At 40.9% G+C, this 26,404-nt stretch overlaps 4 protein-coding genes across 4 annotated transcripts in view; 1 reads left to right on the top strand and 3 right to left on the bottom strand.

The window, feature by feature from the left end:
- Positions 1-617: 617 nt before the first annotated feature.
- Positions 618-8,101, bottom strand: LOC146462982 (uncharacterized). Its single transcript, XM_085084956.1, has 4 exons — positions 7,766-8,101; positions 6,789-7,360; positions 6,045-6,414; positions 618-5,440 (listed from the first exon to the last, which is right to left on the bottom strand). Exons 1-4 carry the CDS (start codon positions 7,935-7,937, stop codon positions 810-812), a joined length of 5,745 nt encoding a protein of 1,914 aa, XP_084941082.1. The 5' UTR covers positions 7,938-8,101; the 3' UTR covers positions 618-809.
- A 2,628-nt stretch (positions 8,102-10,729) lies between these two features.
- On the bottom strand, positions 10,730-15,449 carry LOC146462981 (uncharacterized). Its single transcript, XM_085084957.1, has 3 exons — positions 14,056-15,449; positions 13,023-13,422; positions 10,730-12,199 (listed from the first exon to the last, which is right to left on the bottom strand). The coding sequence occupies exons 1-3, from the start codon at positions 15,355-15,357 to the stop codon at positions 11,631-11,633; spliced, it is 2,271 nt and encodes a 756-aa protein (XP_084941083.1). The 5' UTR covers positions 15,358-15,449; the 3' UTR covers positions 10,730-11,630.
- A 1,105-nt stretch (positions 15,450-16,554) lies between these two features.
- Positions 16,555-25,209, top strand: LOC146462980 (transcription elongation factor A protein 2-like). The gene is made up of 7 exons (XM_085084963.1): positions 16,555-16,754; positions 18,107-18,287; positions 19,358-19,600; positions 20,552-20,590; positions 21,709-21,863; positions 23,411-23,629; positions 23,864-25,209. Exons 1-7 carry the CDS (start codon positions 16,686-16,688, stop codon positions 23,870-23,872), a joined length of 915 nt encoding a protein of 304 aa, XP_084941089.1. The 5' UTR covers positions 16,555-16,685; the 3' UTR covers positions 23,873-25,209.
- An 827-nt stretch (positions 25,210-26,036) lies between these two features.
- LOC146462979 (regulator of G-protein signaling rgs-2-like) overlaps positions 26,037-26,404 on the bottom strand; it is a 31,399-nt gene continuing 31,031 nt past the window's right edge. The window contains exon 5 of the mRNA XM_085084969.1: positions 26,037-26,404. This exon is cut by the window's right edge and continues 1,481 nt beyond it. The gene's annotated coding sequence lies outside the window, so the exon portion shown is untranslated.

Raw genomic sequence — 26,404 nt, 5'->3', positions numbered from 1 at the left:
TTGACAGATCGACATCCAGTTAATGACTGGTCCGTGGAGAAACAGTTAGATTGGTGTCCTCTCGAATTTCGATGTTTCTCTCGATTTATGTCTCGGTAAACACTTAGATATTCGGGACCAGTAATTACGTGTATAAATGTTACCCAGAACATCGAAAGAAGTAATTTCTTTTACTTTGGCTGTTTGGCTGCCCAACGCTAAGAACAACTTTAAAAGTCTTTCCGGGCCTGTTTTCCTTTATCAGGACTCTTGATTTCTGTCAGTTCAATACTGCATCGGTCCTGTACACTTCTGAAATCCTACCAGTCATCAGTCGGTTGAGACAAGGCTATTCGTGCAATAGAAAGATGCCGAATACTTTTAATCATGTAACTGTAGAGGGTAAAAATTTCATTACGATATAGGAATCTGTGAGCGCCGTTTTACAACTAGATTTATATTTTGCTGTGAACTATTTTCTATTTTGGAAGCTATGGTGGTACCATTTACTTCTTAGAAAGATCAAATTTTTCCTTAGGCGATATTATATGCTAACTACTGAAATGCACTCTTCCAACGTACAACGGACCTCAAATGAATAAAGTCCTCTACTACTAAAGGGAATCAAAATCTCGGAATTCAAATGACAGATCGATGTTTAATATATCAAACTGACAACGACAACTGTACAATAAATGAATACAATTTAAGTCTCCACTGCAGATACAGATCGCGAGTGAAAACCGAGCGGACTTAATAATTCTGTTTTGGTCTTTATGGTTTTCTATCTGCTGCATATTGCAATAATCCCGAACGTTGGCTGACAAATATTATCCATGTTCCGCTGTATCATACACATTTTCATGTAATTTGCTATAAGGCATTTCATTTTCCGACAAACTTGAATCTGTGGAGGTACTACTAATACTAGAATCATCTGTGGATGACGTGGTTGAGGGAATCTTTTGCAAAACTGGGCAATCGCCAGGAATGTCTCGAAGGTTCAAAAATTGTATCGTGTCTTCGCTTTGCATCAGCAAAGGTGCTATGTCCTCATGAACTGAAGAATTTGCTACATCTCCATCTTGGTTAGAAGCGTCGAGTTCTTCTTTAATGAAGGCATCGTCCTTTCCGTCGATGAGTTCAAACTCCTCACACATAATCTCAGTTATTGAATTGTCACTAAACTGGCTGGAACACTGGTCTTGAGTCTGCTCAATCTTAGAATCACTCATCAATTCTGTTTCAACCACGCTCCCGGAAATTCCAATCACTAAAAAATCAGCATCAATGGCAACGGGACATGTTTCACTTTCCTGTGTCACGGACTCGTTTTGTATTGATTTTCCCTGATGTTCCTGGAAGCTCTTTCCTTCATGGGCGACCCTTTCTAAATTTGCTTGACTGTTACCAAACAATGTGTCAGTGCGAACTGGGATGTCTGTTCGCTTTCGTTGGGCTTGCCTTGGTGGAGGGGGGAGCTTCTGAGGAATACCTGGCCGATTTGCTGGCACTATGTCTTCGACTATATCGGAAAAGATCTGGAGCGGAGGAAACAGTTCGTGTTGACCAGTGGTGAAATCATGCTGACCTTGCTTTACGTTCTTCTGATCAATGGATGAACTTGTTGAATCGCTTTCACCTCTTGCACTATAATCAGGTGATTCACTTTCCGTGTCCATTTCGAAAATCAAAGCCTCTTCGCTACGAGAAAACGTTGTCCAACTGTCTTTATGATCGAGCATGTGATCACTTTCCTCGTTTGCTTTGTCAAGACGAAGGGATGCGTGTTCTGTAAGTTCGGTTTTTGAGTCTTTTCGACGTCCTTCTACAATCTCTTCCACAAGAGCATTTTGTTGAGATATTTGTTTATCAACCAGACATTCTGATTGATCGTGTTGAGGATGTGTTTCGGCTGCCTGAAGCGATGAATTAGTTTTTTCTGATCCTTGTGACAGCAGGTGGTCCATAGGAGCTAATGTCGTATCTATCTGTTGAGCATCCCTGAAATGAACTGGCTCAGTGGATACACCTGTTGTCTGAAGGCGGGGTTGAAGTTGCTCATCCTTTGTGTCTAACCCACCAGAAAATTGGCAAGGAGTGTTTTGGGACCCACCTGGATCACCGTCCAACGAGGATCCTTCGAGTGATTGGGATGACGTTTGATGGGAATTCTCGTGAGGAATGTCAATAAAGTCCCTTTTTCCTGAATCCAGGAAGGGGTTTAAGTTTGATCCCATTAGACTAGAATCCAATCGAGTGATTGGTACAGTTATGGATTCTGACGCAATGTGATTTTGAGGTTCATTTGGGACACAGGCTGTCGGACAGGCCTCATTGTCTTGCGACGATATTTGGTGAGAAATCTCCATGGATCCTTCGTGGCCTAAATCCACTGAAATTAGGTTTAAATATGATTCCCCTGCACCTGAAGTTCCGCGTGCTTGTTGCATCGGGACAGCAACAGAATCTGATGTGACATGACATTGCAGAGGCTCAGCTGTGTCGTTAACTGTTAAACAGACTTCATTTACTTGGAACGGATTTGGCTGAGAAACTTCTATGACCTCTCTTGGATGTGAATCAGAAAATGCGTTCAATCCTGATTCCACTGGACTTGAATCCAATTGAGTTCGCTGGATCGGTACAGTAACTGAATCTGATGTGAAGTGATTTAGAAACTCGTCTGGGTCTCCGTCTTTTGAACAGATTTCGTTGTTTTGGAATGATATTTGTTGTGTAAACCCGCTGGGCCCTTTTTGGTCTGAATCCAAAAATGAGTTTAATTTTGATTCCACTGGACTTGAATGCAATTGAGTTTGCATCATTGGGTTAACAGCCGAATCGAATATGAATTCTGCTGGCGAGTATGTTTGCACCTCTTCGGAAGTAGAAGAATAGTTATCTTTATTAGGAGATGGCTGTGGTATGTTTGCAGATCCAGGAGTGGAACCGCTAATCACCTGATACGGTTTAAGTTCCACAAGGCGTTCATACTGTTGGTTTTCAATTGAATCGTTAGCCGTGTTAATGTTTTGGAATGACGGCGTCTGTTGTAACAGCCATGCTCGTGTTTTATCGTGCAACTGATCTTCCATAACGCCCACTGGTAATGTTTTCTGAATTACCGTATCATTCACTTCGTTTGCCCATTCGTGTGATTCACTCGCTTGCAACTGTGTTTGAATTGTATTTAAGTTTATTTCCTGAAATTTATCTCCTGTCTTTGGAGACTGTAGATATGGATGTTGTGGTAGGCACACGGGCAAGGACGATTCTAGCTCTAGACCTGCAGTAGAATTAACTGGTGAATTCAAGTGTCCACCTTGACGTCCCATTGCCAGTGTCCCAACTATATCAATAGGTTCGCTAACGCTGTTCAAATCACCCACGGATCTTACATTGTTCGCAATTGACGAACTTGTGCCACTCGATGCTTTTGAGGAGAATGCCTCTATGGATCCTTGATTGTCTTTAGCATCCAAACGACTCCACTCATTAATTACAGACTCTTGCCCTACTTCCGAGGAAGACGAACATCTGCTCCGATACTGACTAGCAGCGTCTTGAGACGGCGTTGGACTAAAAACGTCAAAAACATCGCTAGAATCCTGGATATGAATCGAACCAGGTGTCGGGATATCTGATGGGACATTGAAAACACCCGATACGCTCTGAGATGGTAGCCGTGGTGTAGGAATAGGTGTCGGAGCTGTGGTGTGAAATGCACTCGGCGGTGTTTGTATTGGAGTTGGTGCTGGAGTGTTCGCAAAATTTGACCATGCACGAACAGGTGTCAATGGTACACCGTGATTTGCCGAACAAAGAGGCGTCAAAGGCAAACTTTGCAATGCTGGTGAGAACACAGGGCGCTGGTCTGGTGCTGCTCCATTCTCAAGTTCCTCTTCTTCTTCCTGAACCTGGCGAGCAGCAACTGCCTCAAGTCGTTCACTTAACAGATTAAGTTGGTCAATGACGGCAAGATGTAGCCGTTCCTTTTGTTGCGCAGTACACACTTCTTTAGAAGAAGAATTATTACTAACCGTCTCTTTGTCATAAAGGCCATTTCGACAGGGGTCTAATGTTATCTCAGAAAGGGATGCATCGCTCTCGAATGTGTGATCATGATCATCTGTTCCTTCAGTTTCCAACGCCACTAACTTCCCTGTACGTGGGATTGCGGGAGGTGGAGGAATACGAACAAGTTCAAGAAGCTCATTTACGTCTTGTGTTTCATCTGCATTATCGTCGTTATCCGAAGAATGTGTATTGTCTAGAAGAGATATTGGGCCATCGTCTCTGTCTCGTAATGCCTCCCTATCAAGGTTTGAAGGAACTTTTGGAAGGCCGCGAATTTCTACAGATACTTCATCTGAAGTTGGTTTCAACGTGTTTCCGTCGTCCTCTTCAACCTCAAACCCGTTCTCCTGTAAATTTGAGGACTTGTCTATTTGCTCGGCCCTTCTTTTGATGCGGAAGCATTCTGGGGGCGGAGGAAGTTTAACTAATTCCACTTCTTCCTCTTCCACTGTGTCCCTGACATTTTCAGCCATCAACTGCTCTGGAAAGATATTTTCTCCGTTATCTAGCTCTGGTTGCAACGGCTGGACTTCTGTGGCTAGAGCAGAAAAGTCGCTATCAAGGTGGGTGATCTCATTCTGTTCAGTGTTGTTTGGTTCCAGAGAAGTTTGTACGAAAATGACAGCGCTCGTAGCAGTTGGATATGTTTCAGATGTCACTAAATGTCCGTCTAGATGAATAGCAGTTTGTAAAATTCCTTGATCGCTTTCTTGTGATATCAGTCCATTCCCTGAGAAATTTACTCCTTCCTCGTCATCCAACTGCATTGCACCTTCATTGACCATAGCATCCCGAGATTCACTGGACTTTGGCAAATTGTGCGTTTTTTCCGGGTTGATTTGTAAACCTGAAGGACAATCGATATTCCTTGTATTTTCTGTCGTTGACATCATTGAGCCACTGAATAAACTGCCGGAATGAGATTGTCCAGGAAAGGTAGACTTTGTAGCGTTGCTGGCATTAGAACCCGTGCGACAATGTACTGTTCCTTCTGTTTTCGACATTTTGTCAACTGCTTGCTTATAAACGGCTTCAATCTCTGTTCTGCTTGCCAGTCGACCCTGTACGGTATCCGCAAAAATTGGCCTAGAATCTTCTCCTCGAAAACTATCGAACCGTTGATACGAGCCTATTTCCACTGGATCCAAGTGAGACGCAGATAGGGTTGGCTCTGTGACGAACATTCCACTTAATGTATCTACCACGCTTGCAGAATGAATACTGGGTGAAGGAATCACCTCTTCTCTGGTTGGCTCTTGCTTGCGGACTAGGTCTGGACGTATCCGCTGAACAATATAGATCAGGCTGACACCAACGAGAACAAAGGAAGCGGAAACGAAGAAAGTGGTGGTGAAGGAACCGGTGGATTTGTACAGTTCTCCTTTAAACAAAGAATAAACAGGCAGTTTGTAAGATTAAGAGCAAAGCATGGTCTAGAAAAAACAAAAGATGTAAATGTTTCAAAATATACAGCCACGACTGGGGCTGCGTCTGCGTGGCGGTACTACATTCCGGAGAACTTTCGAGTGATTCCAATTAGTTTAGAGAATTTACACACTGCTTATTATCTTCTTTTGACCTTACAACCTCGTTAGCAACTTATTCTTTAGGCATTAACTACACGGTCATTACCAAGTTATTTGCAAGTAAAATTCACACTACTTTAGCTATCTTAGCTAACAGTTTTCTTAACGTTTCTCAGCTATCATTTTAAAACAAATTGCCATTCTCAGCTGACAGTCAAAAGTTTGGCAAATTCTCAGTTAACCCCATGCAGACCCTCTGTAGCTCATCGGGCCTTATTACACACTGACGTTTTAATAGAAGTTGGCGTTAATGTCCAAATACGACCTAAATGTTGCTGCTTACCAACAGCAATGATTTTTTTTGTGCGATGGAAGAAGTAGAACAAGCCACAGTCAACTTGGTCGCCTCTCGTCAACTAGTCACTTATTGTGAAGTTTAAAATGTTACTGAAACCTCACCTAAAACAGGAGGCCCCAAAGTCAAGGGGAATGCTACCACACCATACAAGTTCCCAACAGCCTTGGCCATAAGGTCTTTTCCAACGATATCCTGCGTAATAAGTGGCACTGTCACCACGAAACAACCGTCGAAGAATCCAGCGACTATCGTGTAAGCTAGCAAACCGTGATACGTCTTGGCAGAAGTGACGCACATGGAGGAAACACTCAGAATGGTTGCAGAAACGACAAAAATATACAGCCGCCTGACGCGAGGAAGATCAGACAATCTGCCGCTCAGGAGTTTACCAAATATGGCTGATATCGAGAGGTAACCAAGCAGGAGGGCTCCTTGTGACATGGGGATACCCAGTGTTAAAGCCATTTTTACCTGCAATAGATAATTCAAAGATGAAGGGATGATAGTGTAAAATTATACATTTAATGTATGGTCCCGAGGGAAACAGTTAGTTTTGTTTTCCCGAGAGTCCTGATGAAACTGAAACATCAGGACTCGAGGAAAATCAAAACTAACTAGTTTCCCGAGGGAAACTGCTTTGTTATATATTTAGACTTTCCCTTCAACAATCACAGTAAAACAAAAAAACAAACAAACAAACAAACAAACAAACAAAAAAACAAAACAAAACAAAACAAAACCCGACAACCAAACATAAGACCATCGTGCCTCCCATAATGGAAATAAAAACCCCTAACAATATTGCATCAGGTGACAAAACATAAATTATGTAGACGTAAGCTCACCAGATATGTATATGGAAAGAAGTACGCGAACAAAATGAATGACAGCGACACCACCCACATAGTAAAGGCTCGGTCTCTCCAGGGTCGTGGATCAATTAATCCTTTGAGGCGATGAATGAGGCTTGGTCTTTCGAACGGTAAATATTCGATGGGCGGTGGAATGTATGCGCATCCGCAAAGGAATGTCAATGCGGCAAACACGCTTAAGACACGCATTCCTCCGCGCCAGCCGTACTTGCTGTCAAGTTCTTGCAGCATGACGTTGAAGACGAGCGTGCCAAGGCCAGCTCCCGTCATGGTGATGCTGTTAGCGAAGGAAAGGTTTCTGCTGAAATAAAATCTTAAGATGAGGAGGCCAGAGAAGAACAGGAAACTGCCTCCAGTCCCCCACAGGACGCCAAACGTGAAGTACATGCTGGAAATATTGGGTGCGGATGAAGTCACGAGTAACGACAAGGTAGTAAGGACGCTACCAGCGCATGCCATGACGCGGCAACCAAAGTGTTCACAGAGCGCAGTGGTGACGGGACCAATGACAAAAAGGAATCCATAACCCAAGGAACCAACCCATGCTGTTAAGAAACAGGAACAAAACGGTTCAGTTCATATGAAATGGTTTTTAAAGATTCCGTTTCGAATCGTTTAAAAAGGTGTGTGAGGAGTCTGTATAGTTGCAGTACACTTGTCATGAGGATTATATGTTATGGTAAAGAGATATAAGTTCGGCGGTATTTTCCGAGTTTGACGTCACTTTGGAAGAAACCTTCAGCCGCCGCTTGCTCGGGCATTTGTTGTACGTTGTTTCACCAGATAATATAGAAATTGTGGCAAAATCCTTTTAGTTAAGGAAACAAACTATCACGCGTTCTAATTTTTTGACGAAACGGTAATGAATTGAATGGACTTATTACTTTTTATTTTATCTAAACCAAGTTAGGAAAAAATCGATCACGTACTTTTGATGGGAGTATGCTTACCTGTTGCGGACTCTCCAGAATTAAAATCATTTAGTAGCGAAATAAAAAGCGTTCCGAAGGATTGAATTGTCCCAAATATAACACACTGCACGAAAAACGAAGCAAAGCACACCACCCATGCCCAACCAGCATCCACTTGGTAACGCCAGCATCTTGTCCTACCAGGCACCATCTTGCGCTCAGCTCAAATCATTGGACTTCTTACGGCCGGGCAGTAAAGGACCGTTGCAAGTCGCCGTAAAACGACGACTGTTCGAACTAGGAGCACCATTCAGCCCATTTTTGCCAACTGCGAGAACTTCTGTGCACTATTTGCGTCATACATGCTAATTTGTAATTGATCTGTTCGCGATACATTAATGCACATGTGCGCGCGCGTACAGTAACATGCTCAGTGCAGGCTGTCATTTCAATAAAAACTATAGTAATCGAATGGGCGCTTTCTCGCAACACTGGCCTGTTCCGGATTGAGTGGAAGGACACGGAAAATAACCTCTGAAACTGGGGAAGGTCAAGAACAACTCAAGTTCGACCCAAGTTATAAAAAAAAGTTTGCCTAAGAATTGTTTCTCTCTTTACCAGAATGCGTCAGGTTTTATCGAAGAACTTTACCAAAAAGAAATGACAAACTCCATTATTAGGCTTTTATTAATGAGCAACACAGTCAGTCATGCGCATTATAATTCAGCGGAAGAGCTCTCAAACAGCCAGATTATTCTCAGTGTACTCATCAATTTTCGATAAAGTAAGGGACCGATCGTTTATTACGTCCTAGGGGGGGGGGGCGGTGTTTTTTGAGGGGGGGTAATTTTTTTAAATGAGCTCTTTTTGGGGGGGTAATTTTTTACCTTGTACGAAAAGTGAGGGGAGGTAAAATTTTAAGACATACAAAAGGTACCAACTAAATGTATTTAGCAATCATTCTCATCAATCATAGAGTTGGTAAAATCGACTAGAAACTTCTCCATATCGCTACTATTCTTCAGAGCGACAAAGATCCTGCACGTAATAGGTTGAGTAATGACATGGACATGCAAACCGTGTATTTCATCAAGCAGTTTATCTCTGAAGGCTTGTTTATCTGGGCAAAAAAATTGACTAAAAGACGAATAGAGATGGTAGGCTTCTTCAAAATCTATATATCCACATCCATACATCGAATGCTCTTGTACTGCTCTCAAACCCCGAGCTGCTTTGACCTTCTGTGTACCTTCTTTTGACGAGTGAAGAATAGACTCCAGCAATAACAAAACATCGTTATTATCAAGACATTCAAGAGATATTCTAAGGTACATTTCCTTACTTGAATTTCGCCTAACTTCTGATTGTTTCTCTTGCCAGTTCAGATTCAGAGAGCTAGCGACTCGCATGTAACCAAGCGTTGTGCCCAGGAACTTCTCAACAATTCAACCACAAGGCCAACCATTGGGGGGGGGGGGGGGGGGGGGTAAAATTTTCAAACTGTCATTGTAGTGGGGGGTAGAACTTTTGTTTAAAAAAATTTTGGGGGGGTAAAATTTTCAAACCCTCGATTTTTTAGAAAACCACCGCCCCCCCCTAGGACGTAATAAACGATCGGTCCCTAAAAACATATATCTATATTAATTGATCTGTTGACGATTATGAAGGCTATGATACAGATATTTTCCTTCAAATATATATATATATGTGCGTTATTGACCAAGCGTGAGGTCAAGATGGCTGGATATTGGCCAAGTTCTTTTTTTGCGTTTTTATGGACCGAGACGAAGTAGAGGTCCATAAAAACGCAAAAAAAGAACGAGGCCAATATCCAGCCATCTTGACCGAACAAGCTTGGTCAATAAAGGATTTATTATATGGCTTTACCTTCAAGTTAAAACTACAACAACGAAACAAAACAGGACATGAAACTGCTCTACTCGGAAAGAAATTCTTCATAGCCGGCCGGTGCAAAATTTATTTTCAGTGCATTTTTGGATTAGCATGTAATCGTGGAAAACAAGGAATCCTAAATTATCTTAGTGCTCTAACTTTATAATGGCTTAAAGGGAGTATACAATTATTGAGAACGAAAAATTTAGATTTTCGCAAGAGCGGGAAGATTTGAATAGAATCCGGCAAACTCGCCATTTTCAGCCGATCGCGCGGTGGCGTAAATAATAAACATTTTACACAGTTTTCGGCTTCCAATCATTAATTCTTGAATGAAACAACAGATTTTGAGATTATATGCAAACATAAGCCGAAAAAAAGAGCGAGTAAATCAGAAAACTGGGCGAAACGTTGATAAGATTTTGTTGTTTACAACAAGCAAGATGCGGCTGAATTAAAAACGTGAGCTCCTTCGGCGAACTTGAGAAAAATACTTTTCTGAACCGCTCTAGACACTTAACGCAACTTTCACTATGCTATGATTTAAATACAGTCATTGCAAACCTGGCACTCGGCTTGAGACAATAAGTTTTACAAAATCAACTCTATCTAAAATACTACACGCAAAGCAACTCACCGGTTCAACTCACATTCAGATTGTAGCTGCAACAAAATTTTCACTACACCAGGACGATTTCATTCTCTTTCCTTTCCTATAGGTAAATGTTGAGAGTTTACCGAACTTTTTAGTGAGCGTTTTCCCCCAAAACAACGAGAAAATCGAAGGAAAGATTGCATTGTTGTTGGGATTAAACTTTCCATGCCAAGCGAACGGGGAACGGGTAATCCCGAGCGGGCAAGATAGTTCCATCTTGCCCGCTCGGGTAGCCAATCACAGCGCAGGATTTGAGTCATCCTGCCCGCTCGCAGAGCCAGCCATGTAATAAATATATATACATTTTTCTCTTTGTTCTTCCATTAGTTTTAAGTCATTTATTCGATTGCTGGAGCTAACTTTGACGTTTCAGTCGATTGCAATTTCATGTAAAATCCTCGAAAATGCTCAGAGGCTACGTTCTCTCAATGGGCCACTCCAGAGCACCTTTGTACCACGTAATTTTTATCTGCGTGCGAAAATAAATTGTTCGAGAGTCGGCCGGCATTCGCAGCAAGTTTAAAATATGGTCCTTTGACTCTAGTGCCAGTAAGACCGTGAGTTTTCCAATAGACAAAGAGCACGCGCCAGTGAACTAGTGCCATTTTGGCGGGAAAAAAGATATAGCCGTGGTCATTTAGCTACGAGTTTTTGTGAGAACGGCGTAGTGTCAGAGTAGTGGCGAAAAGGAGTCCTCGAAAAGTAGGTGATCTTGTCCTTTTAGAATCCCAAAAGGGCATAGCTATCATCATTCAAAACAACTTCATCAAGTTTGTCGCTCACAAAGAGTAAAATGAAGCTTTTTGGGATATATCGCTTCTTAGAAGTTCTCTAAAAACGTAATATTCGTAATAAGGTCGTACTCGCACTAGAATCTAAAGGTTTCTAATGTTTCTGCGACTATTAATACCGTGTGCCATCATTTCTAATGGAGCCTCTGTTTACGTGCACTTTGGTGAAAATAGCACTGAAATACGACCCCTGAAGATCTTCAATGTTCTTGGCTGGCCAATAGCGGAAGATATGGGGTACCTGGATACAGGTTTGATACGGTTTTATAATTGCCCTTTTCACGGTTAACTCTGCCATTTGCATTACAATGAAATCTAGCATGTATGTGAGGCAATTTCGGGCTATTTTGTAGTTTTAGCCCGAAATTGCCTCGCATCCACGTTGGATAACATTGTAATGCAAATGAGAAAAATTAAACGTGAAAACGGCTATTGAAAGAAAACCCAAAGCAAAGCGGAGACAGTACATCAGATAGCTCTCAAACCTCTTTTCCGCATAAACTTAGATCCAGCTGATTTGACAATTTTCCTTGTGGAGCGAAATTGACAAGTCTGTCATAAACAGTCAATGAGCCTTTTGTTGGGATCTCTGATGAACATGCCGCCGGTTCTTAGGGACTTGTACACGGTCTATCACGTGAGTATCACGTGGACTGTGTTTTCCCGCGCATTTCTTCAAATGGGTTTCAACAGTGCTAAGGTTCCTTTTAAATAGGCTGTCATTGCTCATGTCAATACACGTTAACGGCGCCAAGATCCTACGAACTCGTCCCCCCTCGGGAGGCCATGCCAGCCACTGAAGCATCACGGGAACGACGGGCTTATTCATCGACTCAGCGATGCTGAGATCCTTTGTGCAGTTTTCGGAGCAAATGTACTTGGGTGTCACGCAACAAACAACTGCTGCAGCCGCTTTGATGTTTCGCTGAATCTGAGTCTGCAAGTTGTCACCAGGGTTAGGCGAGTGGCTTGCTGCGTGACGCTTGTTTGCGTTACTCACGTCAGTCCAACACTGAAAGCCGTGACTCTCCAAATACTCGATCAGAGTTTGTACTTTGTTTTGAACGTCCCAGTGATAACTGAGAAAAAGGTTGGGGCGCGGGGAAATATCCTCCTTCTCTGGACTGTTTTTCTCTGAAACGAAGAAAAGCAAAGGATTGATTATTTTGAAACTACAAATGAGTGTTCGACACATGATCAGATGGATCCGAGAATTAACCCTGCAGTGTCACTTGTAGGCAATAAGTGCTAAGTGAACCCATGAAATTCCTACTGAGCGTTAGCCCCAGCAAGGAAATTGGAGACCGCACGAGACAAAGAAAAATATTTCACTTCAGCTAAGAGAGCTAATTTGGTTCACCAAAATTACAGCCAGAAGAGCTTAATCATGCATCTAAGGGCTAAGGTCAGACTGGCAAAGGGGCTGATATGCTTTTGGAGAGCTATTTTGACTCTGTTAATAGGAGCAAAAATAGTTCTAATTTTTAGTTTTGAAATGCACCTAAGTAGTTAAAACGAGTCCCAGAGTGGGCCGAAATGGTCTTGGGTAGCACAAGGGGATAAACCAGTCTCAAGGTCACCAAGGCTAAATATCAGTTGCACTTTGGGGCTGATTGAAGTAGATCTTTTGCATTTACAGTGTATTGTCGTATGTGTGTGTGTGGTTTTTTTTTTGCTTCTTGTTTGTTTCTCCCTTAGATAAAAGTGAGACTGTCAGTGTTCTATTCTATGAATAACTGTGTTGGTTGGGAAACTCCTGTTACCATGAAATTCTCCATGTACATGTCAAACACAAATGCAGTGCATTACTTTTAGTTACGCGGCCATAGAAATTTTATTTGCAAATTCCCCATTTTGTCTATCACTTCCATGTTGAAGTCTTGGTATATGAAGCGTGTGGATTAAACAACAGACAAAGGACTTCTTAATTTTCAAACAGATAATAACCATCACCTACCTGGAAGTACAGAAAGCACTCTTAAAGGCTTAAGACCTTCTACCATCCGATCTAAGAACTCTTGCTCCAAAATGACAGCCGGCATGTTACGAAACGGCTTCAGATGGTACGACAGGATGTCCATGCTCTCTTCATATGGTCTACACTCAAAATTCACCGCTGGGCAGCTTCCCAGAATTGCTTGCATGTTGGGCCGAAGTTTAGTCCACGAATTGGCTGCCATGACAACCACGAATGGCTTGCCTAGCCAATCAGCGAATAGAACTTCGTTGTAAACGAAGAGCGACGTGGCAGCAGCGTCGGATAGGAGGATAATCACGTGACTACAGGTGGAGAGGTGGGCTGCATTAAGCTGCAGGAACTCGTCTCGAGATTGGCCGAGCCTTTCGTGCTTGAACACCTGCCGAAGCGACAAAAAAGTAAAATTTTTAGACATACCGTGAGATCTGCTGCAGAATAAAAATGTGATTATTGTAAAACCACAGCCAAATGAAGGAATTTAGGCAGCCATGACAAGGATAAGACATGCGTATTAAGGCAATCATGACTCAAAGCAAAATAGGCAACGGGTGCTAAGCTGCACATGAAAACGCGTGCTTCTGAGACGCGAGCGATCGCGCGAGTTAGTTAAATTTGCGAGAGTGGAGCGTGACAACACTCGCCCAAAAGTGTCAAATTGGATCAGTGATTGGAGTTTTAGTGAAGTGCTCCTGGAACGTTTAAAGTTGACAAACATTTCTATTTGTTCATGCGCCTAAAGAACAGCTCACTTGCAAAGAGAACGAAGATGGCGAAATTTTCCAGCGTAAATATTTATTGCTTGAAGCTTATGGTGTAGGAAAGTGAAACCAATTGCTTTATTATTAAAACAATCTACGCAAACAACAATTCAGTCAGTTTTGTGTGCTAAATTACGATGTTGCCAAGCTATATTACTTCTTGGACACAACAATTGACATGCTAATTTGTTAATTCATAACACAATAGCGTGACCACTAACTATTCTAATTGCGTCGGTAAATCCTATTTTTACCTGTAGATTCTTTAGCACCAAATCAGCTCTAAGATTATCATAAAACCGCACATCATTTGGATCGCAAATAACGTACACAGAATCCTCCTTCACTTTGGTTTTTCGATATTTTTGATACCAATTTTCTTTGATTTGCGTTTGATCTTCTTGGACTTTCTTGACTTGTTGCACGAGCTTCCGGCGCGCCACACGACTGTCAACATTCAAATGGCTTTCCATGTCGATTTCAGTCATGGAAACCAACACGAAACCATCGATTTCGTTCTCTTCGAAGCTCAGAGAGCAGTGCGCTTGCATTTTTAGTGAGGCTAACCAAGCGAGTACATCAGATATGTTCCACGAAGATACAGGCTTTTGTCGATCAAGTTTTAAAATGTCTGGCTCACTTCGAGGAGTGGGAATGCGCAGACCAAACAGCGGAGCATACTTTTCTAGACCTTCGCTAAAAGCGCCTACAACCACCGAAGAAAGCTCAGCTACACTGGACGCAGCATATGAGCTTAAATCGAGAGCTCGCTTCTCCAACTGCTTGTACTCTAGCGGCAGCTTTCCGCGGCTATACTTTATACAGAATAATTTTACAGGCTTTTCCATTTTATCTTGCTCATCAGAGCTTTCTCGATCTTCGTCCCGATTGAGCAAAATTTGTCCCTCGTGACGACAAACTCTGGAGGAGAAGTAGGACTCGGACAAAAACATAACCGATGCACGGCACTTTTCTGCGATTTCTAATCTCTGCTGAAAGCAAAACGGACTTTCAATGGGCACCCCGTCATCTTTATCGAACCAAATGTCGTCGCAAAATCCGATATTTTTCAGTTCTTTGACGGTGTAGGAAATAAAGCGTTTCTCAATGAAACTCGCTTCCGGAGCATACGATATGAAAATCCCTCTCCTTTTTACTTTTCGCGAACTGATCGACTTTGATGGAGAGGAGGAATCATTGGATCCTTCGTTTGAACTTGCGATATCTGAATTTATATCATGCCCTGCATTTTCTTTGACATCAGCTGGTATTTCGGCAGCAGAGTTAGGGACTTCAATCTGTTCGTGATGTTCTGCATCGTCATTTTCAGTGACACTCGCCTCATTTTCGCCCCCTTTACCGTCCGTTTCCTTGTCTTGTTTCTTGGGACCGTTTCCATGATCATCCGAATTGAAATGCTCCACATTCATGACCGTCTGGTCGTGCGATATTGATAGCTCTTCATTGTCAACATGATCGCCGTTGTTAACTTCATCAGCTTCAAGGACAAGCTCACCGTCGTGTTTAGTTTCTTCAGCTTGATTATTCTCGTCCATTCTTGTAAATGTGGTCAGCCAAACTTATAAACACGTCGCGTAGGGCTTCCAGGCCAGTCGCCTTGGAAAAAAAATGTAAACGAGCCACGGTTCTTCACAAAAAGTTTTACGTGGCCAATGCGATTGAAGATACAAGTGATAATTAACCACGTTTCCTTGACAACCAACGAAAGCCCAAAACCGGACAAAGGGAGAAGGAGGGACACCTTTCACGGGACAAAAGAGGTACATGTGAAAATACACCGACTTAAGGTCCTTACAAGCGGGCTTCAGAGAAATCGGGTTAGAACTGAACTCGGACAATGCGAAACGGGAGTGTCCGCATTATCCAGGTGTCCGTATTTACAGCTCTCGGAATAAACGTCACGCACGTCACGGAAGCGTCTCATGGATTCATGAAATCATAGATTCATAAGGAACAGAGCGATTTTATTGATCTTTTTTACTCACTGCTCGTGTTTTAAGCTGGAGTAGAATGTAAAACAGTCCGTTTTTTGGCATTCAGTAAGTCGTGCCGATGCGCGATCTTTGAAGGGAAACTGACTACAAACGGGAGAAGACATGAAAAGAGAGTCCGAGGAGACCAAACTAGAGTCAAATAATAAGAAATGGCGCAACGTAACATAAGACATCGAGGGTATCAAATGGAATGTTCAATCACATATTAGTGGTTTAAACGAATTCGTTGTATGCCGGTGCGGCAGCAGACGGACCTTCGGATTTTTTCTCACCTCGCACCAACTCACACGCCACACGCGTGTAAGGCTCGCGAGTAGAAATCTACGTTGTCGGTGCTTAAATCGCCATTACACGTTGAAACTTTTACCTGACACCTGTGTGCAACGGCGCTGCGAAACGAGTTTCAGCAGGCGTTGCACCGTGTAACATGGTCGGTTTCGTGAAACTTTTTCGAACTTCAGTTTCACGAAAAGTAGAACTGCTTTCTATTTCCGGCAAAAACGGTCACAGGTGGTGAAAAAACAAGAGTTTCACCGTGTAACACCACTTCGTGAAACTTGTTTCGCAGCGCCGTTGCACACAAGTTTCAGCTGAAAGTTTCAACGTGTAACGGGGGCTTGCTTCGCACCTCACGATTCTGTGTCAGTACGGCTGACTGACCAAGACATACACTTTAAAAGACATACACAACGTATCATATAGCGAGAAAGAGGCATCCACTGGTTAGATCATGTGGGCTCGTATGATCGGCACCTTTGTGTCGGCGACTGTCGGCCATGATGTGGCGCGAATGTGTTGGTGCCATGTAAAAAGTTCTGGTTTGTAGCGCTTCGCTGTATTTGCACTGCAACTGCAATAATATAAGCACAATGACTCTTGAAGAAGAGGTTTTTAAGATTGGCAAGCAGCTGGAAAAGATCGTTGGCGAGGAAGGAACGGTGAGTCACGTTTGTTGATTGTTGACCGGCCGGGTTCATCCGCACAACCGAAACATGAGTAGCTCGTGTCTAAATGCAAAGTAGTCCTTCTAATAAGTAAATTTACAATGCGGGATTGCCCTTTATTGTTTAAAAGAGTCCACTTCATTTCGAATAATCTCAAACTTGTGCCGATGTTTAAGGCTTTATTTCGTTTTTACCCATGCACATTTTGGGATATTCCATGTGTAGGCGGAACACTTAAGAATCGATAATAATCAAGCTCAAAGTAGGAATCTCACCTGTCCTCATTATAAACTTCCGTGGCTGGCTTACGGCTACCTCATTGTTCAATTACAATGGTTATTTTTTTTCGATTCTCCTCACCTGTTTGCTTGAAAATTGTTTAGAATTTTAGCGAGAACTGACATATTGATCACCAGAAGTACTTGGCTTATCGAATTGCGGTCGTTTTGCCAAGGAGTTGTTTCACTAATGGCCAGTTCACTAACATCTTACAGTGTAGGTCATGTTGCTAACGTCTTAAGTCAGTTCGCTAATGTCTTCACTCATCCTTGCGCACTTTTGGATTGAAAGAGTATTTTGAAACTTTAGAGTATAATGTCAAAAGAAGCAAACTAATCCACTGCAAGCAGCAAATTTTCCTTCTCCTGGCACATTTTAGAAGGTGGCTAGTTATTGTTTTCTGTAGAAATCTACATATTTAAACAGAACAGAAGGATACAGCTGTACGTGTACACTGATTTTTTAATTTAACATTAATTTTACTCCCATGCTGCCAGTGACCACCTGTAATTCAGGGTTTGTTTGCATTTGACCCCTGCCTCCCCTGGAAAAAACTTTTTGTCCTTCTGTTGTCATACTTTTCCTAAGGAAAGACAATCCAATCAGAATCCAGTATTGACTTGCAATTGGGCCATGAAATAAATTATAATTATGTAGGCTAAAAACTTTGCTCTTCCTGCTTTTGTTTGCATGTATGACTGTGTTTCAGTGGGTACTTGTAGCAAACAAGCATCTCATTCATGGGGGTCAGTTATTCTTTTAGTCACTTAATGCTGCCCAAGTAAGTGTTGGCACAAGTTTGACTTGACCTGCAGCTGTACACTGTCAGCATAACATCTTCAGAAAAAAATCTACATTACCACACAAATGAATATTTCCACTCTGGCACAGGCTGGAAAACCCCGAAGATCAAGTAGTGAGTTCAAGCTACATGTACTTTGATTGGAACAGTAATCTTTGACAAACACTAAATGTTACCTTTTTAAAACACTGCATTATCAACCAAAAAAGGATAAATAAGCTTGAGTGTTTTAATATGTTGTGTTTTAATTGTTTTATGTCTCCAGATGGATTCGGAAGGTGCTGTGGATCTCTTGAAAAGGCTCAAGGACCTTCCCATCACTTTAGAAATTCTCCAAAAGACAAGAATAGGAATGTCTGTCAATACGCTGAGAAAAAAGAGTGAAAACGCAGATCTGCAGACACAAGCTAAATCGCTTATTAAATCATGGAAGAAACTTTTGCCAGGTGAGAGAAATGTTGACGTGAAACCTCCTGATATCAGATTTGTATATTGTTTACCAAACACAAGGTTCCTAAATTACAGGCCTCTTCAATTTCATCATCTCAACATCTGTGGTTGTCATATTTGGATCCTGAATTACGTGTATAACAGATTTGTATCTTTTACCTTTTTACATGTAGATAATTGTTACAAATGTAAATATACAGTAGGTCTTTCTAATGAAACAGGTGTTGCTGTCTGTTTCTGTGGTGGGCCTTGATGAAAGTTAAATGCTGCATACCATGAAACCAAATCATAGGCCCCATAGAAACTGAATACATACACTTTATTGACATTTCCAACATTTACAAATTATATTAACATTTGTTATATATTTAGAAATTTTTTTACATACAGATTTTTAGTCACATTTTACACTAAATACATTTCTAGGTAAAGAAATGCCTAGTAGTAGAGCAACTAGATAACCACAAGGTTTTCGAGTTAGCAGCTAGTTCTTTGTATGTAGTTTCGGAATTGTACGACATCATGCATGACAAAACAAGAACAGCAACGACAAAACACATAAATGGCAAGACGAGAAATCAGTCACCATAGTGTATAGTTGTGTAATTGAATTAAGTCAGTACATTACCTATTTGGTCAACAAGTATTCTTTTTTATTTTTTGGGTAAGGCCCTTGGCACAAAATGCACTGTGTCAAAATTTGGTGTTGGCTTGATTTTAATTTTCCCTTGTCTAGTGTATGCAAACTGTATTATCGTATTGCCATTATCTGGAACCAATACTGATGACAATGATAACAATATTTAGAATAACAAACCACAATAGATAATTATAGTAACTTTTTTTTAAGTCAGTGTATATGACATATGTTGTTCTCGCATGAAAATAAAAAAAAAATGCTTGCCAATTTTTCTTTCCTGCGTTGGAGGCATATAAAAGAGTCGAATTTCACTTCCGCTAATAACAGCAGACAAACCTTTATTGTAGACTCACTAGAAGCAACAGTACTCAGGGTCAGTTATGAGTATCTCACAGAAATTAAATATCATTTTTTATCTTTTCCCAGAAAAGGAAAAATCTGGAGGAAAAACAGAGGAAAATGGGGACAGAAAAACACCAAACAGCGAAAAATCCAGTCGTAGCAGCTCTCCAGCACAAAGCACCAAGTCATCGTCATCTGCTCCTTCTACCCCTCAGGACAGTAAAGTTGTCACCTTCCCTCCCCCCAAGGTCACAGGTGACTCAGTGCGGGGGAAGTGTAGGGAGATGATTGTCAATTCCCTCAAGGTGGAGGTTGAATTTGATCAAAGTATGTGTAGTCCTCTGCTGATTACGTTTTTATAACAGATGTTTTATTTTTTAAGAGAAAAGAAATTTATTGAAGAACAGAGAGAATAACTTTGTCATAATGTCAAATTTAAGGTTGAGTTTTCAGTTTGATGAGAAGTGACTGGATTTTAGTCTAGCATTTTCCATGACTGGAAAGTCCTTGAAAATGGTAGGAGGTCCTGGAAGCTGTTTATTACTCAAGTAATAATGTTTTCTTGAAAGACATTGAGGAACGGCCAGATGGAAAGATTCGACAACTTAAGAAATACTCAAAAAGTGTATTTTGGGTCCTGAAAAAACTTTCCGTGGCCTGGAAAAGTCTTGGAAATTTGTTTCTGAAAAAGGGTATGAAAAACACAGGGAGTGATGTTCTCTGACTAAATTGAAGGTGATATGCAAAAATTTAAAAACTTGCGAAAAAAGAGAATTCAACCCAAACTTTGACATAAGACAGTCATGTTCTCTGCCAATCAGTATTACCGTCGAACCTTGATTATCCAGACTTGTCAGGACCTCGGTAAATAGTCCGGATAATTGAGAGTCCGGATAATCTAAAATATGAATATTAATGAGATAGAAATGTAAACGAAAGGTTACAGCAAAGAAAACATCATTTTAATCGTGAAATCTACACAGCCTGTACGTATTTACCAATAAAAACTTTTAGTTCAGGTATTGTCTCGTCGCACTTGCGAATTTTGAAAAGCGCACAGGATAATACGCTGTTTCAACAGTCTTTTGAAAGGATTATTGGGCTTTTCACGACTTTTAGTTTTCAAGATCACAACTAATTGATATTCACGAAAAAATTGGCACCATAGAAAAAAGTCCGGATAATCAAAAAGTCCCGATAATCGAGGTCCGGATAATCGAGGTTCGACTGTACAGTGTAACTACACACTGTACATGTATTCCTTCTTTCCTATTGCAGAGATCACTGCTGAAGATTTTGCTGCAGCATGTGAGGAATGTATCCTTTAGATGAGTGTTATTAAAACTAGTACAACATTGGCATTAAGCAGGGGTTTCAATAACATTTTAAACAGGTGGGCAAGACATTAGTGCTACTGGGCATGATAGCATCCTCATTCCCAGAGCCTAAGATCTTCTGGTCAGCGGTTGGATCGTAGGCCCTGGTAACAGCCGTTACAGGATGTAGTGAATTTCACGACATCCGGTAGTGCATGCTCAGTGTGATAAATTACCATTGCGCTTGCTCAGTAGTATTATTGCTCAGTTCTGCTCAGTACTGCTCAGTATTAGGAAGTAAAGACAAATGCGCAGAAGCGTAGCATTTTTCACCTTATAGCGCATCAGGTTTTCGACAGCCAATGAAAAAAAAGATATTTTTGGATGGACCCAGAGCCACTCGTTCAACAATTTAAAAAAAAAACGTTGGGGCTCTGGGGACGAGAATGGCATGATAGTTGAATTGGAGATGTTCTTTTATTGAAAAGGTTGGTTGAGTTGTTAAAAGCAGCCAGGCAAAGTTGTCTTCACAGCCAATCAATTCGCCTGCTGCCCACTCCTTAATTGGGGAATGTTATTTATATATTTTGCTTTGGTTGCAAAGAAAGCTAGTTCATAAATTTTAATTGTAAAGGTTTAAGATTTGCAAAAATAATAGTTTAATCCATTGACTATTGAGTTTTTTTCAAAAATTACCAAAATGGAGAGCCATGAATGATCTTTTCTGGCTATTATCCTGGCAAATTACAGCCAAATCATCAAAATTTCTGTTTGCAACATGGAAAGTGACATTTTTCTTCTATCTTTAAGCAATTATTATTTTGACATTAAGGGAAGTGGTCAAACTACTGTACTCGAGCAGAACCCCCCCCCCCCCAAATCACAAAATAGGTGATGGTCTCTGCCTGTACCCCCCCTCCCCCTTTCCTCAACCTTAAAAGATAGTGCAAAGCCACCCTCTACCAGCAGTAAAAAAATGATAATGAGATTCAAACCTCACTTGTTTATGTAGCAATGCTTCAACTCTTGCTTGCTGAATATTTCTGTGTCAATTCAAATTTTAAATCCAATAAAATTTTGTTGATAATGTTCAATAATTGCACCTTGACCATTACAAAGGTATATTTCAGGAGTTCAGAGACACAAATGCAAAGTATAAACAGCGTGTCAGAAGTCGTGTCAGCAACCTACGTGATGCTAAAAATCCCCTTCTTAAAGTCAAAGTTCTTTCTGGGCAGATCAGCCCTGAACATTTTGCTATAATGCCCACAGAGGTACTGTTCAAGCTTTCATTCTCAGCTTAATAAGTATACAGTGGAACGTAGTTAATAAGACCACCTTCTGACTGTGAAAATGTGGTCGTAATAACGGGGAGGTTGGATTAACGAGGTTGTTAAGCTAAGGAAATGACTGGACCTTCAATTTGTTTAGGGCACACAAAAGGAGTCGTAATAATGAGGTGGTCGTAAGGCAGCCTGGTTCCACTGTAATTATTTTGTTGTACGTAAATCCAGTTGTTTACAGTTGCAGACATATTTGCCAGGAACTGGGGTGAGCATTCCATGAGCTGTGATGGGTTGTAGAAAATATATCTTCAATTGCAAATGTTGACAACAAATGCTAAAATTAGTGGTTTTATCTGCATGGACTGAATGTGTGAGGCTAGCAACTTCTCCCAGAAGTCCTTGCTAGTGAGGGATGTCCAGTTTTTACACAACTAGATGTCAAATCCAGTCATATTATCTTTGTAGCTCAGCAGATTGCTGGAAGTCTAGTTGTAGTTTGGTATTTCATACACAGAGTCCAATGGTGTATCCTCTAGTCCACCATATAATTATTAGAAGTCTGGTGGTGTTTTGGGGTTAGGATACCTAACTGTCAGTTGTCCACTGGAGTAGCATGGATTGCGTGGTTACGAGTGGAGTGGAAGAGAGTCATTGGACTCACTTGAAGTCTAGTAGTGAGAGACTCATGGAAGTCACTAGGGAGGGTAGAAATGCCGTCCATTGGATTTGCATGGATTGCATGGTCACGAGTGGATAAAAGAGCAAGGCATAGTCATACTTGTATTGGCTGACATAAGGATGCTGCTTACTATTAGAAGGTATTTTGCGTGGTTTAAGAATATGCGGGAAAAGAAGATCTTAGCAAGTGTTATTGAAATCCATAAAGAAAATTGGGGATAACCATGCATTTTTCAAAGACAATTATGATCACCAATGTTTGTAAAAAGCTTTAAAATAAATAACAATGTATGGAATTTTTTTCCAACTTGAGACTTAATTATCTCTGGAATGTGTGATTACCCCCAATTTTCTTTTTGGATTTCAATATTACTTGCTAAGATACTAAGATATTCTTTTCCAGCATGTTTATAAACCATGCAAAAATACTTTTGTATTAGTAGGCACCGTCCTTAAGAAATCAGAGCTTCTCGATCCAATCCTCCCAAGATGGACAGAATGTATGCACAGTAGCGAAAGGATGCACTATCCTTAAGTAGTACTGTAAATGGTTTGAACCGAGGAGTAGTCATAAGTACATAAATTATGATCATCTGGTGGGTGTAGTCCTGTGAAGGACTGTTTGAGGTTAATGTCACCTCACACAGTCCTTCAAAGAACTACACTCACCCGGATGATCATAATTTACATACTTATAAGTAGTTTTGACTAAACTTCTGCTTGGTCCATCCATCTTCAGTATTATTGATGACTGGACTCAGATGGGGAACATTGGACATGTGTGCTTTAGGAAGTTTATGACTAACTCGTATTCACATTCATGCATGAATTGCTGTCACTGTGATTTTATTTCCCAGGAAATGGCAAGTGACGAGATGAAACAGTTTCGTCAGGAGTGTGCCAAGGAAGGAATCCGTGAAGCTCAAGTGGCCAAGAACCAAGGGACGGAGACTGCGCTTTTTAAATGTGGAAAATGCGGAAAGAGAAGAACTACCTATACACAGCTACAAACACGCAGTGCAGATGAACCAATGACCACTTTTGTACTTTGTTTAGAATGTGGAAACCGCTGGAAGGTATGTGTAAATATTTAATGAGCGTCCATCATCATCATCATCGTTCATCTGCTAAGAATGTTCCAAATGTGAGAAAATCTCAAGTATTTGGGTTTTTTTCAAATATATTTATTACCTTCAAAACAAAGACATGTTTTTATAAAATTTTATTTTAAAAAAAATTATTATCATTATTATTATTATTATTATTAGGTTTCCAGATTCCGCTAATTTCAGTTTCCTCTCTTTTCACAGTTCTGTTGACGATTCACCATTTGACCGAATTGACATTTTAGTCTAACCTGGTTGCTGGCTGCGTTGTATGTACAGAAGAAAACTTTTGATGTTATGGGATGGAAGAAAAAAGTTCTCTTACAAAACCTGCAGGGTGTTGACATCTTATAAATGGGTTAGCCTGCCAAAAAATAAAAGAAAACGCTTTCGCTTAGGGTTCTCTTTTTGCCGATTTTTGTTTTCTTTTTGAGAGTTGACTGTTTGAAAGATTATATATACTTGTGCAGTCCTTTCAAAATGTCCCGCCAGCCAGCTATACTTAACCGTTTGTCAGCTATTTTCCTCTAGCTTCACACTGGGCGACTTGCCGTAGCAAGCAAAGGGACTTGGCTATCAGCTGGTAAACTTCTCCAGTTATGTTTCATACTACATGTACAGGAAACCCTTTAGTGAGAACTAAAAGACAAGTATGCCTAGTTACATCTGTAATACAAGTGTGAACTTTTATTTGTGGGGTGGTAGGGACATTATTCATTTCCGTTTAAGTTGCCTTCTCGTCTTTTACAAGAAAAAAAAGTCGCCACGTGGTCACGATTAGAGAGATTTAGCTTCACGTTTACGGCTAACGCCAAACGGGAAACGTAAAGCCGCTGTTTATTCTAAGATGCAAAAACTTGTGTTTCTCGCACTCACTTCTCTCTTTTTCGTGTTTGCTCGATAGCTGTCACCGACAGGGTGGAGATAAGCTTAAGCAAAAAAAGTTTCATTGTTTTTCATCAAAGAGAAAATTTCAGCCTGGCGTTTGCCGTTTGCCGTAAACGCGATGCTAAATCTGAACGGCGGTAACATCGAGGTGAATTAATTTAAACTTACTGTTACCTCCCGTGCCCTTGAATAATTCATTTTATGAAGTTAATGACTGACCTAATACAGGACAAGCTCTTTTTCCTTGAAATGAGGAAAGTTCAACGTTCCTAATCTTTTCTCCAAATCACGGAATTGCATCAACGGTACGTGAAACGGGCTAATTCTCAAGCCTTTTAAAGATCATTTGGGATTAATAGTATTAAAAGGTGCAGTGGGGCCTAACTACAGGCGCTGTAAAACCTGTTGTCAATGCATCTTAAAACACTAGCAAGGTTCATCGGTGTCCAATTACTATAATACACATGTAGCTCTACTTATTAATTACTAAGTGTGAAGGATTCTATGGATCATTGGGATTTGCGTGAAGGACTGCCTGTAAAGCGGTGTTGTAAATTGATCCTTGTATGGAAAATGTCGGTTTGTAAAAAAAAATGTGATTAGACAGAGTCACTGGTTACGGTAATACTATGTCAATAAAGAACAAAACAATTGGCTGTTGAGATTCGTACATGTAAGTCACTGAGTCTCAAGCTTTTCCAGTAAATCCCAATTGTAATAATGTGGCTTATGGATTGATACACCTCCTTACTCCTGATTACTCCCTTACTCATGGCTATAACTAAATCTTCGAATCTGATTGGTCGCCAGTAGACACAATCTTGTTACCAGAGGCTGTGTTCCTTTTGGTCAGCACCAAGGAAACAAGGCGTTTGACCTCCGCTGACCTAAAACGCGCTCGGGCTCTGGGGACGAGGCAATCTCGTACCCATAGTCCTCAGGCTCTTTGGCCAGCGGGTAGGCGCCAGGTGAGACTCTGGGGTACTGGAATTGTATTACCGGAGGATTTTTACGGTAAAACAATGCAAGCCGCCACGGGGCAGCTAATTAGCTAGTCTTCGCTGTACGGTCGAAGCATTATGGATTCCTTGAGATGGCGGGCAATATATGGATTCTGAGCTTTTATTGAAATTTATTGGGTGTTTCCCGGACTACTTTTCGGAATTGTCGCGTACGCTTTTACGTTTTTTTTTTTTTTGGACAACTTTTATCGAAACGTATATTAATGCTCGAAACGTCCGCTCTCGAATCTCTTTACGGTTGCCAAATTACCTTATAAACTCAGTTCCTAAAGCCATTGAAATATTCGTTGGACTCCGGAAGAGACTTTACTTATCTACTTTCTGTTGTGTAAATAGAGTGAAATAAATGAACCTTGGGGGAGACGAAATAATTATGCAGTTAGCTGATGGTAAGAACGAGAAGTTTTCTGAAAGAAAGCCTGTATGACCGACTGTACAGAATAAGTAAAAAAGAATATAACATGTCGTTCGGTTTCTCTTGTAGTCTTTATTTAACTTTGAGAAACATTTCACTCTAGATAATAATCTTCACTACTTCCGCAAGACTGTTTGTCCCCATATTTACAAAGTATTTATCTTAATTTCTACAAACTCCCATTTGATGTTTCATTCTTATTTACAAATTATCGACTTACAAATAGTTGCTATCGAAAATCACTTCAAACAATCATCGAGCTGAATAGTTGTGTGTTTGTCCTTGGCAATTTACTTTTGTGTGCAAGTTTTCGAAAGTTTGCTTTGGCCTTAGCTAACTGAATTTCTTTATTAACAAGGTTATAAATACACCAAAACCAATCGTGACTTTCTCGCGCCTTTTTCCTTAGTAGAGCGTAGT

Source organism: Pavona decussata, unplaced genomic scaffold (genome assembly GCF_977016875.1).
Source record: "Pavona decussata unplaced genomic scaffold, jaPavDecu1.1 SCAFFOLD_182, whole genome shotgun sequence".
Lineage (NCBI taxonomy): Eukaryota > Metazoa > Cnidaria > Anthozoa > Scleractinia > Agariciidae > Pavona > Pavona decussata.
The sequence above is the reverse complement of the archived record's forward strand: the minus strand, read 5'-3'. Positions and strand labels throughout refer to the sequence as shown.